Here is a 14693-nt window from a genome sequence, read left to right on the forward strand (position 1 = left end):
GACACCCCTCGCGGAGGGAGACAGTTGCGGCTCACAAGACATCAACAATGTTACCACCAACTGCACCTAACGCCTCTCATCACCGACCTGGGAGCAAAGTCACCGGACCGGAATAGAGCAGCTCCTCCTCCTTCACGCGCTGAAGCTTCTCCAGACGAAAAGGATCACATGTATAACCCAAAAAGCCGACTCTTCAGACAAACACACCTTACGCTGACCGCGTCAAGACTCTATCTCCAACTGAAATCGCGGCGGCCCGGACCTCCTCTCAAGCGAAGACGAGAATGAGCGATCCTCCAGAGACAGAACCATCCACAAGACGGCCAAGGGAGCCAGCGAGATGTCAGAGAAGCAAGGAGAAGACGAGATGGAAGGGAGAACGGTGGAGGCGCCGTCCGGACGCCGGACCCAAAGCTCAATTTTTAGATTTGTAAACTAGAGAGAAAGCGAGGAGAGAGAAAGTCGAGTCTTTGTTATTTGGTATGAATTAAATCGACCCGATAAACGGGAATTAGTTAGGATTACGACCATGAAAATGTAAAGAAAACTAACACCATAATATCTACTTGTTGTTTTCTCGCAGTAACTCAAAAAGATTAAGCTTTCATTTGAATATCTACTTGCGTTTACAATTTCTGAAAAGGATGGTTGATAGATATAGTAAAATTTTATAAATTTTATACTAAAATAAGCGCTAGTATTTACCATGTAAACATAGAAAAGAAAGAAACCGGAAAGACAAGGGTTAACTGTATAATATATATACATATATGCAATTAGCCTCATACGATAACTATACCATTTCTCTTTTATTCGACTATAAATCTTAATCTAAAAGAGGGGGGATGTAGGAGGGACAACAAAGGTTAAAAGGATCATTTGAAGCAGGAAAATGCTAAAATGTGGAAACAAGTGGAAGAATCATTGGACCATACTGGGCCAGGACCACCGCACTGTTGACTTTGTCCATAGTCGAAGGTCTAGAGCTTCTCGAAACTCTTCTAATGGCCCCATTAAACTCAAGTGATGTACTTAAAGAAACCTGTGGACTACGGTTTTTTCCGTTAAATGAATCGAGCTTTAGATTATATTCCAACACGTATTGGCTACTTGTATGACTTTGACTCTAATTTTCTCTACTTCCAATATGTTTGGTTTACTTTTGTAAACCTATTAGTCCCGCCTCTTTCTTTGAATATGCCTTAGCCTCTCAGCTAATCTTATTTTTGTGTGTTTTGGCTTCATATATGACCAATTGGTCTTTGAGTAAAACTAGATCAGAAATTTCCTGATATAAATGAAGTTACAACAACTATTACCAATCGTCTTCAAATATTAAATAACTAAATAACCACATATTCAATCGGATAATATATAATGAACATTTTCCACTAGCTTAATATCAGCTGTTATTCGATTATCTATGACTATACAAAAGGTAAAACAAATATGGAGTTTATTAGTATGGTAGAACAGATGTGTATGTTTTTTTTTTTTGAACAAACCTTACTTGCATTTCAAACTCAAACAGAGTTAACAAGGTTCAACAGAGCTCCCTTAGCTAAGGCGTCAGCATCCATATTACTGAGCCGGGGAACGTAATGAAAAGAAACAGCATAAAATAGAGTACTTAAATGAAAGATATCATGCAACACGCCTTGAGCTTCGATCCTTCTCTCACGTGATGAGATTGCTGTGATGAGAGACTGTGAATCTGACCATACAGCCAGCGTTCGTAGTCCCAATTTAACTGCTTCCACGAGTGCAGTTTTAATCGCTATAGCTTCTGCAGTGAAAGCAGAGCCGACAAAGCAGCGATTTGAAGAAAATTGGGCGAGGGTCACCGTGTTTGAATAGTCCCTGAAGATACACCCGAAACCTCCTCCCCTTGTAGTTGCATTCCATGCAGCATCAACAAAGCAGTGAGTGGTCTCGCTAGAGAAAGTCTTCTCCATTGCCACAGTTCTACTTTTCTGCACCAGCATCTGTTGTTTTCTCCCTTGAGCAGCCTGCCATATTCTTGCCTCTTTCACAGCCAGTGTGGCTACCTCCTGTTCATTTAGGACCTGGTTGTCAAATAGAAGTTTGTTCCGGGCTGACCATAAATACCAGAGGACCCACGGATATAGTGCAGTAGAGCTAAGGCCTGTAGGAGGGAGGTTTATGATACGGGTACAGGAAAGGAGCAGTGACGCTGGTGTGGAGATCGAGTTAGGGGTAGGTTTGAGGGATGCAGGTATTAATTCCCAGACCCGGGTTGCAAATGGACATTGCATGAAGATATGTCTCTCTGTTTCCAGCACTCCACATCTCTTGCATCTCCCATCCACTGCCATTCCCCTGCGCAACAGATTCTCACCAAGCGACAGCGCCATATTTTTGATTTTCCATAGGAAATGCCTGAGCTTGGGAGATGTATTAACGTTCCATACATTCTTCTTCCAATCAAACGTCAAATCCGCAAGTCCATCGTTTAGTTTGCAGAGGGCATAACCCGATTTCGTTGAATAAGAACCTGATTTGTCAGGTAACCAGACGATCTCATCCTGCATCTGGAATTGGCTAGGAGTCAAAGATCTGATCTGGGCCTCATACTGAGGTAGGTGTTCGCGAATAGCTTCTACATTCCAATCCATTGAATTGGCCATGAGAAGATCTGATACACGAAGGTCCTTATTGTGTGTAGTAGGAGGACCAATTGGGACCACAGGTGAGTCAGTTGATAACCAAGGTTCTGTCCATATGTTGATGTATGTACCTGAGCCCACTATCCAGCCAAGTCCCTTAAACAAGACCTCTCTACCCGCCAAGATTCCTCTCCAACCATGTGAAGCTGCTTGTGGCGCAGTAGTTTCCAGGAATGGAGTAGAGTGACAATACTTTCCAAGCAAGGTCTGAGATAGGAGAGATTGGGGAGACTTCAGGACACGCCAAGCCAGTTTTGCAAGGAGTGCATCATTAAACTGTTCAATCTCTCTGAACCCTAGGCCGCCCGCAAATTTAGGCTTCGTCAGAGTATTCCAAGACACCCAAGCTATCTTTCTCAAGTTTGGCTTGACATCCCACCAGAACCTAGTGAGAATTGATTGAATTTGCTTGCACAAGGAGAGGGGAATCTTGAAACAGGACATAGCATAGGAGGGCATAGCTGCAAGCACTGCCTTGAGGAGAACTTGTTTTCCAGCACCATTGAGGAATTTAGTCGCCCAACTGTGCGACCGTTGGCGGATCCGGTCCACAATCCCTGCAAATATATCTTTCTTTTTTCGGTGAAAGTGCTCGGGTAAACCGAGATACTTTCCAATGCCTCCCTCTCCCTCAATCTTCAGCGTGGCCTTGACTCTGCGGCGAACCTCTATTGGCGTTTTGGAGGAGAAAGTGATGGCTGACTTTAGGAGATTAATGCTCTGCCCCGAGGCACTTTCATACCTATCCAGGATGTTTAACAATTCCGAGCAGGCTCCAGGGTCACTTTTGCAAAAGAACATGGTGTCATCCGCAAAAAGCAAGTGGTTGATCGGTGGGGCCTGTCTTGCAACCTTAAGTCCCTGAAGTTTGCCTTGATGTTGTGCGTTTCGACAGAGGGCAGAGAGCACTTCCGAGCAAAGTATAAACAGGTAAGGAGAGAGCGGATCGCCTTGACGGATTCCACGAGATGGTGAGACTCTCCCCTGAGCACTCCCATTAATGAGGAAAGAATAGGAGACGGAGCTAACGCACTCCATGATCCACTGGATCCACACAGAGTGAAAACCCATCTGAGCCATGACATTCTTGAGGAAGCTCCATTCCAATCGATCATAAGCCTTGCTCATGTCTGTTTTCACAGCCATTGAGCAATGTTTGCGTGCAGTGGATGTACGGAGATAGTGGAGAATCTCATGCGTGATGAGCACGTTGTCTGAGATGGCTCTTCCCGCCACAAAAGCGGATTGGTGAGGTGAGATGATCTCGGTCAGGAGAGGCTGAAGTCGATTGCAAAGAATTTTCGCAATGATCTTGTAATGTGTGGAACACAAAGCTATAGGCCTGTAATCCATGACGGTTTTCGGGCTCTTAATCTTCGGAATTAGACGGACATGGGTTTCATTTTGTCTCCTCAGCAGCCTTCCGGTTTCAAAGAAGCTTTTTATGTCACGGCACACTTCTTCACTGAGGATATCCCAAAATCCTTGGTAGAAACCGGCGGAAAAACCATCCGGTCCCGGTGCTTTATCTCCATGAATCGCAAATACAGCCCTCTTTATCTCTAGATCGTCCGGGATTCCAATGAGAGAATCATTCATAGCAGCAGAGATGCACGGTTGAACAACTTCAGCAACGATTTGAGGGTTACCATCAGACGCCGAGGTAAATAGGGATGTATAGTATGATGCTATAGTTTCAGCGATCTGTCCTTCCTCATAGACTGAGGTACCGTCCTCTTTCTCTAAGACCGAGAACTTGTTGACCGTCTTTCTCCCTCTAGTGATGGCATGGAAATAGCTAGAATTCTTATCGCCATGTTGTAGCCATAGTATACGACTCCTCTGACGCCAGTAGCTCTCCTCTTCTGCATATGCTTTGTCCAGCTCTGAGGTGAGCATACCAATTAAATCAGTGTCTGGTATCGACGATGATAGAGCAGCATCCAGGTCTAGTTGCAGTGACTGAATGTTCTCTTTGCTATTGTGATTCTGTTCTCTGGTCCAGCTAATGATAGCTTGACGGACACGACACATACGTGATAGAACAGAATCACTATGACAAAGAGACCAGTTTTCATTAACTATTTCTCTTATCTCAGGCTTGCATGTGAGACGTCTATCATAACGAAAAAGGTTTCTTCTCTTCTTTTGAGTATTATCCAAGCGAGTTAATAAAGGTCTATGATCAGATCCCTCAAAAGTGAGGTACTCACAGTAAGAAGCTGGAAACGTTTCTGACCATTTACAATTCCCCATTGCTCTGTCTAAGCGGGATTGAATAAAGTGATTATATCGAGTGCCTCGCCAAGACAGCTGATTTCCAGTATGTTGAAGATCCCAAAGTCCTGATTGGGTGACAAAGCTTCGAAACGCGACGAAGCTGCCTTCCCATCGGATTGGTCCTCCCACTTTTTCTGAACTGTCCAGTAAATCGTTGAAATCTCCAGTAACAAGCCACGCATCGTCTCGTCCAGTTCCGAGTAATGTGAGTTTTTCCCATAAGCTTGCTCTATCTTCCTGTCGGGGTACACCATAGATAAATGTAATGAAAGAGACTTCCGGTCCTGAGGCCACTTGCACATCAATGAAATTCGGCGAGGAGTCTAGCACTTCCAGGTCAATGTGATCTTGCCAAGAGAGGACTAATCCTCCACTCAGTCCAATGGGGGGAACCGTAAAGTGATTGGAATACGGTGTGTTTGCAAAGGTCTTAAGCACAGCCTCATCTTGGTTTTTGGTCTCCATAAGAAACAAAATATCCGGGGAATATCTAGTACGAATATTCCTCAGACGACGAACTGTAGGGTTGCTTCTTATGCCCTGACAGTTCCAACTCAATATGGCTAAGGAAGAGGGTTTCGGCCGGACCGAAAATCCGTCCCTTGCCTTGTCATAGCTGGAATGAGGTTGATTGGGGGATTCGATCGCCCTTTAGCTTTGACATTCTTCTTAGTACCAGCAGGGTGTTCCACAGGAGCAGAGCTTTCAACATATAACTTTCTACGAGGAGACTGACGTGGTGAGTTTTGGGCTTTCGAGACTCTGCGTTTCTTAAGGCTCACGCCATGAAGAGGGCTTCTCACCATTCGCCGCTTGCTTGCGGGTTGCTCTTGAACTTTCCGCTTCCCTGTTGCTTTTGAAACAGCCCCTTTCCCTTTGGCTCGCCCACCGGTAGATTTAGCCAATGGGGGTGGCTCATTGGTAGCTAGGGGCTCAGTTATAACTAGGGGCTGATTAGATACGCCAAGTGCAGAAGCGAAGTGTCTTCTGTCCTCACTTAGTGATCTGATAGGAGAAACTTGAGGAAGGGACAGGCGCTCTCTAGCAGGGAGTCTTGAGGAAGAAGGTACTCCCACACTATTTAAGATGTGAACAGGGAAGGATTCTTCCATGTATTGGATATCCACCTCCTGTAACCTTCCAGATTCAGAATTTGCAACTCCATTCTGGAGTAGAGGAGTACGCTCGGTAGGAACGGGCGGTTCAAGTCTTAGTAGCGCAGGTACTCTTGAAGTCGACGGGGACTCCTCAGCAGGCATTACAGCCTTGTCCTTAGTGGGCAGAGGATGATTGCTAGGGAGGGCCAATCTTTCCAGTGCAGAGCGCCTATCATTTGATGAATTAGCTTCTTGACTACCGATCATTGCTTCTCGTTGGGGTCTTGGAGGGGGGGTATGGGATATCTGTGACTGAGTGCTTTTTTCAACCCAGACCCTCTCTCCCAGCCGAGAGTGGACACTACCATGTTCATGAGACAACCTCTGGGAGGCAGGAAGACGGCGAGAAACTCCTCCTGCAGATAGACCGGGGGACCTGCTTCTCCCAGAGTCTGGGTGACTCCCTCTAGAAGGGGCCAGCGTTCTGTCCCTGTCTCCTGTGCTGTAATGGGGTCGAGAGTTGTAGGTCCTTACTGGTGAACGGTGCCTATCTCCTCCATGGGACCTATGCTCCTCAGGATGATGAGGGTGGCGGGGTTGAATGTCGTAATCTCGACGAGGAAAGTCTGAGCGGCGACCTCTTTCCAATTTTCGGTCATCTTTGAGCCTTTTATAGGCATCCAAGCTTTCCAATGCTCTTGTCTCATTGATACCTCTCATCTCTGACTGTGGGGCTTTAGTATTACGTTTTTGAGGGCATAAATCCTTCTCGTGAGACAGCGAGTGACAGAGAAAACAGTGTTTCTCTATTTTCTCATATTCCACTTCAATCTTTTTCTTGCCTCCTTTCAAAGTAATATCCATAGCCATAATCAGCGGTTTTAATCCATTGATATGAACCCGTACTCTCCCTTGCGTCACATCTTTTGTTTCCACCTCTCCAAGCTCTGAACCAATTGTATGGAGAGTTTCCGAACAGATGTGTATGTTATGTTAAACATTCTTTCATGAGTTCAAAAGATATTGGGACTATTATGGTAGAACGGATTTGTATTCCCATTAATTGGCCTTATCTTCAATATGCCAACATATAAGGAGTCGACGACATTAACAGTGTGGAATGTGTTCTATTACGGCGATGCATGCAAAATAACGTCATTTCAGAAAACCATCACACGTTTTCCCCGTTTTCTCTTAACATTTTCATCGATTACGAATGAAATTGTCATAGTTGATTGGATTCCGGAAGCAAATGTGTACCACCATATCAATGCATGCATATTTTACAGGCCCGGCCCAGAAAATTCTAGGACCCAACAAATTTGTTAGGGATTCATGTTGCAACTTGCCAGAACAATGATAGCTAGCTAGTCACGGTTTCAAATAAGCGATGATTCTGATCGTGATGTTGATGGACATAGAAAGAAACTGCGTGTAACCAGTAATTAACCTAGTGCAAAACTGATTACGTGAGCGTTTTAAGTAGCTAAAGTAACTAATCAAATCAGATACGTGCATGCTAGATTAATCACTAATCTGAGTAATTAATTACATGACTAGTTGAATCATCGAGCTAGTTGATCGATTATGGTCAAATCCAAACGGTTTATTATCTTCTCGTGTCTGATTAAACCACCTGGTTTAAATTTGCTTGTTCTTGGTTAAGGGCAAAGAGAGATTCTAAAACCCACAAAAAGTAGGTTTCTGGATGTGTGAAAAACATTTGTGGAAATTAAGGAGTTCATACTCGCTTGATTGTTTCTGTGTATTTTAATTAGTCCATGGGTTGGACATTTGACCGCAAAACAAGCTTCAAACCTTTTGACGCTTATCTTACATTCTCGTCACAGATTACGTGAGGTTGGTCAAATAATAACTCGATGGGAACACTCCCTAGCTGTCTATTAGCTAATCCTCCTAGTATATTTCTTAAGCAAGTTTCCAAGATAATCAATGTCCCGTTTTTATATGACTACAAAAAAAGGAAATAATATTGACAACAAAATTAAAATAAATTAGTTGATTGAAAAGTCACGAACGTTATTGTTTCTAGGTAGCTAATTCTGTTCATACAAAAGGAAAACTAATCCTCAAAGTTTGACCAATATTTCGGAGAATATGGGAAGAAAAACTAATTAAAGCTAACACGAGGATGGGAAACTATAAAAATATTGAAAAAAGTTAGTATTTTTATTTATATAAAATTTCCACAAAGCCAATCAGATTAGTCTGTATTTTTGGATTTTCTTTGCATAATTGTATATTTTATCAAATGATGCGATATAAAAAGAATATTAACACGTTATTCGTTGAGGGGTATTTCGTTATACTAACAATAATGCTGAAGATCAATAAAGTTAAAGATCGCATTAAACGATACAATTTTCAACGTAAAATTATTATTTTGTCTTAAATTAGATTATAATTCAGAGGAAGAAATGTCAAAGTAAGTCGAAGTGTATACAGTACGACCCCTGAAGCGTGATATGTTGCATCAACTCAATTTTATGTATTAGTATTATTCTAAGTTGCATTTATTTTATCGAAACCGAAAATACAGGATTCTCTTGGACACATAAAACAAATAGATACGTTGTATCTAGAAGATATACAAGTCGGTGTTCTTTGGTCCACTGTTTTCAAATCGTAAGATTAGCTAGTATCTTTTAAATATCTTTATCCAGCCGGGAAAGTTTTTATTTACAGTGAAAAGGGTTCACATATGATCAACATAGTGTAGGTCAATTGGTTAGGTTAGGAGTAATATTTATTGCATCTGAAAGTAAGGAATTGGTATAGAAGCTTCCAAATGATTTGGTGCCGTTTCTATCCATCTTGATGGAGGAAAATCAAGAAGGATTATCATTATTATATCATGAGTCATCAGCTTACTGGATCCAATCCCTCGTAAAGGACGAATCTTTATCATGCTGGATTATGCATATATATCTTTAAGCCAAAACTAATCATCAGATTATCTCATTAATTAATGAGAATATACATATGAAAGAGAATTTTTTCTTTTTTAAGGCCGGATATATTATTCTATTACAAATTCTGAGAAATATTACAGACGATTCTACAGCCGACAATTATACATGCCTTATAAAGATTCACGCCTCACTGCATCACCTGAGCTGTCCTATCGGATTCATGTTTAACGGTACTCTTTACGCCATGCTGCAGATCTCTTGTATGTTGTTTTTCCATTAATTCGTATAATTCTGCATTTTCTGGGAATTGAAACCTAGACCTCCTGGTGTAGAAGCATTAATGAATCATTGGTTAAATGACCGGATAAGAGGACTTCCACGGAAAAAATCTTATAAAAAACGTACAGCCGTGAATTATATATCGATGTAAAAACTTAACACTGACACTAAAGAATTATTCAATTAAACACTTAGAATATATACTATTATTTTTTTAATTAATGAATCTGCAGGTGTAATGGAATCTCTTAACTAACATCATAAATTTGTAATAGAGATCCGGACCGAACCGACGGTCGGACCGGATTAAACCATGAACCGAAAATAATCTGGGTTGGGTTAATGCTAAAACCTAACTAAAATCGAACCAATTAAAAACTTTTATCGAATCGTCAAAAACCCGGGAACCGGCGACCCAATGAACCGACCAAACTCCGGTTCGTATATAAGCCAAAATTTTGAAACAATTAATTTTCTTTTTTTTAAAGTAAAAAAAAGATTTATCAAAGATTAATAAAATATTGTCTCTCGTCTTTTTCTTTTATAGTATCTACAACTCATAAATTACAAAATTCACAAAGTTTAATATTCATGTCAAGATATTGTTTTTGTCTACTTCTCATTTTTAAAAAAAATTTATTTCATGATCACTTGTTTTGAAGACTTTAAATAGTTGAAACATTTTCGTTTCTGAAATTTGTATTTCAAAATATAACTTTTATCTAATCTGTATATATATATTTTTTAAAATGTATTGAAGATTTAGAGTGATAATATATGCGAATAAAGTTTAAATGTGCTTTTGATATTGATTTTAGATTTTATTGTTATTTTTAAGTTTTTCTACACATTATGGTTATCAAACATTTTATTTGTTATGATCTATTTTTTAAAAAGATATGCATATTATTTATAAAACATCATTAAATTTAGTTTAATCTAAGTAAACCCGATCGAACCCAGTTCAGATCCGGTCGAACCACAATGATACATGACCCAAAAAAATTCTTGTTCGCTAGCGAGTCCAGTTTTAAAAACACCGAATAAAAGACATATACAGTATAATATTTTCTATTCTATACATGCAAAAATATGTATTATATTAGATTTAATCATTTAAATATTAACCGAAACACTATAATTTTATATTAGCAATACATCTTGTAAAATTGTCAGAGTATTTTTCTAGCTAAAATCTAAAGAATCTTTCCATGGTGATATTAAAAAGATTTTATATCTAGTCATCTAAATTCAATTCATATTAAACTGCCAATTACTTTAGTAAATCAGATTTACCATTAGTTTATAGCTACTCAATCATGTTAATGATTATTGTATTTGTATCTATCCGTCGGCGCTCCGTCCCCAGGTTTCTCGAGCTAATAACAAGACAAAAAAAAAATCTGAACAAAAGAGCCTTCTGTGTTTCTTCTTTTCATAATATAAAAAGAAACACCAACTCTCATCTCTTGTCTCTTCACCTCTTATCTCTCTCTAGTCTCTACAAGCTCTATGCCTCAAGTCGATCTTGAAGCCTTTGTTTGCGCCGGTGGCTCCGACGGGAAGATCGCCTGCGAGGAGTCTACCTTCGCCGATGACCCGGAAACTCGACCTTACAACTCCGCCGCGAGTCCGGCTGATTTTCCGCCCGAATCTTACTTCTTGTCCAAAGATGCTCAGCTCGAGTGGCTCACCGACAACGCCTTCTTCGACCGTAGAGAATCGCATAGAGGAAACTCAGTGAACAATATCAACTCGAACCCTAGCTCTCAACGGTACTCCAAAGCGTCGATCATCGGTTTGCCGAAGCCGCAGAACATGTGTTTAAGCGAGGCCAAGCAGCGGAGAAACGTCGGCAAAACCGATAAAAACAAGAACCGTACGGGGTTCTTGAAACGGGTCGGGTCACGAACGAAGACGGATCTTTCGCTTCTTCGCGAACCTTCTTCTCCTAAAGTCTCGTGCATGGGTAGAGTGAGATCCAAAAGAGAACGTAGCCGCCGGATGCAACGTCAAAAATCGGTTCGACCGGAGAAGACAAACCGGGTCAAGAAACCCGGGTTCTTGGCGAGTTTCACAGCCATCTTCCGTATAGGAGGCGGCTGCAAACACGCGCCATCCCGTGGGACCCACACGCCGCCAAGTAGGGCACGTGGTGACATCAGGAGCCGGCTTCCACCGGAAAATGTTGAACCGGGAGCTTCCGGTTTGGGTGGGATGACCCGGTTCGCTTCCGGAAGAAGAGGGGATTTGTTAGGTGGGGTTGTTGACGTGTCGTGACAAGTGTAATGTTAGTGATTGGTTGGTTTTGGTGGGACCTGTTTTAACTGTTGTTGTGTTTGAAATATCGTTGGCGCTGACGCGGCAAAGTGGTGTAACGTTCATCAGGAACACGGCAACGCGATGGCGGTGATTCTTACCCCACCAACCACACTTTGTAATGTTTATGTAGATTTTTATTTCACATTATAATCATTGATATTTCTTTTTTTTTTGTTATTGTAAATTGTTAGAGAAACACATTTGTATTTATTGATCAGACAAAGCATACTTCTACCACCACTAGACTAATGGTAATTTCAGTTATATTATTAGAGCGAAGGAAGTCAAATTAGCAATCAAGCAGTTCATGGAAAATATTCGAACATCTTGTGAAGCTTTTGACTCTTTCACAAAGATTAAGTTGAAAAGAAAATCTGCAACTTAATCTTTGTGAAAGAGTCATCAAAACCTTCACAAGATGTTGAATATTTCACAAGTTGTAGAAAGATTAATTAAGTTGTAGATTTTCTTTTCTCTCTTTTCAAAAAAAAAAAAGATTTTCTTTTCTCGTTCCAATCATTGATGTACATTTTTCTTGAGAAATAATTCAATTATTTAGTTGATTAACAATTGTGATTGACCACTAGACTAATATTTTCCCTATGTTTGAATGGTTTATTTTTTTATTTTCCAATAATGATATTAATACCATTTTTCTTTCTCACACATATTAAATATAATTTAATTATTTTTTCAAATGTTTTTCTTTAATTCATTTTGAAAAACAAAATAGATTAATTAAAGTATAAAATCTCAATTTTTTAAATACAATAAAAAATCGAAAACATTAATCTTATGAATAAAAAATAGTAATCTTTGAGGAGTGTTCTTTGTTTGTGATGCCAAAGCGACAAAGTCTTTGTGATGCCAAGGCACTTCCAAAGGTTACATCCACACGTCCCTTGCCTGATTCTTGATCCTCTCTATATCATCCATCACCGTCACTCCTCTCACATAAGTTACTGGAATCTGTCAGGGGCATCTATTTCTATGTTTTCCATTGAAGCATAACAACTAAATTCAATGGTTTTACTAACATCAAAAACATCATCAGTTTGCTCAAGCGAGTAGAGCACAGTTGATTTTTGAAAATGGGTGTGTTGCTCACCGGTGAGTAGTTGACATGTTTTATCTTCAAGTAGAGCACTGTTTTGTTTTGTAGTAGTATTGTTTATGTACATTTTTCGCATTTCAATCATCTAAGTATATATATATTTTTGGTCAAAAATCATTTAAGTATATTCTTTTTCTTGCTTGCGTTGTAAATTTTTAAAGAAGTCCGGTTTAGCTTAACCAATGAGACTTCCGTTTCTTCTCTTGTCACTTGTATCTATAAGCTTAGACCAAAGCAATCTATCAAAACACATTTGATGTTGACAAATATGAGATATGAATTGAAACCAAGTCAGGTTATTTTTTGTTATAACACTTTTAAAAATCTTTTCTTTCAACATTTAGATTGATGCAAGTAGATTTGTTTATAGGCTTCACAAGAGCCACAAAGAGATAAAACAGGACAAATAAAATAGTGTTTCTACATCTGATTCCATATAATTGGTGTACATAGGGAATGGAGTTAAGCAGAAACCACTTAGGGAATGGAGTTAATTCATAAGTAAAAAAATCGACATAAAGATCCATAATGAGCTGAAAAGGATGATCAAGTGTGAAAGCAACAGATGTAAATATCCGCCACCACGAATAGTTCCCTTAAAATAATAGCAAGCCGACACTTAAGAAGCTGGCCAGGACTCAGGACGACAAATAGACCTCACACCCAGCAAAATCCACATTCACCAAACCATGAACCTGAAAAGCGAAAGACAAATAAGATAGCTGTTAAAGCATTTGCTATGACATTAGCTTAGATTAAAGAGACCATATCTGAACCATAAAGAGCCTCTTCTTTGCTCTCCCTAGCAGCATTCATACACAAATCTCGAGATTTCCTCCATACTCGGTAAAAACCCACAGAACATGAGTTATATTGTGGGTTTTGGGGGGAGTGGTACTCAAAATATAACTCATATTCTGAAGGCTTTTACCGAGTATGTAATCAATCATTTTACTATGTTTTGCTCTGAAAGTAAAAAAAGATAATTGCGATCTTGAGATCTGAAGTGACGTAGGGCATGAGTATGGAAGAGAAGAAACCTTTGTTAAAGATAGAGAGAGAAGCTGTTTAAAACGAGATCATAGAATGGACAAACCAAGAGGAAGGATTTGTGATGGCTCTCCTAGTGTTGGTTGGGACATTTATTCTGTTGTTGTCAAAGAGATAAGATGATATGTGTGGTAGAGAAAGAAAGAAACAAGATACGAGGAGAGAGTGTTAGGCAATGATTATAATCAAACATCATCACAATCACAAGGTAGGCCTCGCATTTTAACCTGAAAATCCGTACTGGAACCGACCCGAAGATATCCGATCCGAAACCGAACCGAAATTTTACAAGTATTTTTGGGTCTAAATTTATTTTACCGGAAAAAACTGAAAGGAACCAACCCGAATAAATCCGGACCTGAAAAGAACCGACCCGAATATATCCGACCTGATAAGAACCGATTTGTACCCGAGTTAAAAACATATATATCCAAAACTATGATTTTTTGTGTTCTATATATATTATTTTATTTTTTAGTTGAAATATTTTTTGTTAATAACACTTGTTATTATTTTGTAACATTTTTTAAGTAATATGAATCTTTGAAATATAAATTTAGAGTTTAAAAATGTTTTATTTTAGTTATTAATAGTTTCATTTAAGTTATTTTGTAAAAAATTTAGATATATATGACAAATATCGACTAAATTTGATTGAGTTGGATATGTCAAGTCTTTTTCATATCCTAAATATCCGAATACGAGTCGTACCGATGTGGACCCGAAAAATTACGGGTATTTTATGGATATTTTAATTATAGATCCAAATCAACCCGAATCCGAGAAGAACCGACCCGAACCTGAACCAAAAATTTATAAATACCTATTGGTCCAAATGTTTAGGATCCGAAAGACCCGAATCAAAAATTTCTAAGTACTTATTGGGTCCAAATGTTTAGGACCCAACCCAAAAGTAACCGGCCAAAACCCA

At 39.6% G+C, this 14693-nt stretch overlaps 1 protein-coding gene and 1 long non-coding RNA gene across 2 annotated transcripts; one reads left to right on the forward strand and one right to left on the reverse strand.

The window, feature by feature from the left end:
- Positions 1-10510: 10510 nt before the first annotated feature.
- On the forward strand, positions 10511-11841 carry LOC106450209. The gene has a single exon (XM_013891859.3). It carries the CDS (start codon positions 10789-10791, stop codon positions 11554-11556), a length of 768 nt encoding a protein of 255 aa, XP_013747313.2. The 5' UTR covers positions 10511-10788; the 3' UTR covers positions 11557-11841.
- Positions 11842-13057: 1216 nt separating this feature from the next.
- On the reverse strand, positions 13058-14217 carry LOC106394895. Its single transcript, XR_001279039.3, has 2 exons — positions 13478-14217; positions 13058-13407 (listed from the first exon to the last, which is right to left on the reverse strand). It is a non-coding gene; the product is annotated as an uncharacterized LOC106394895 (long non-coding RNA).
- Between the last annotated feature and the right edge of the window lie 476 nt (positions 14218-14693).

Source organism: Brassica napus, chromosome C4 (assembly GCF_020379485.1).
Source record: "Brassica napus cultivar Da-Ae chromosome C4, Da-Ae, whole genome shotgun sequence".
NCBI classification, from domain to species: Eukaryota; Viridiplantae; Streptophyta; class Magnoliopsida; order Brassicales; family Brassicaceae; genus Brassica; species Brassica napus.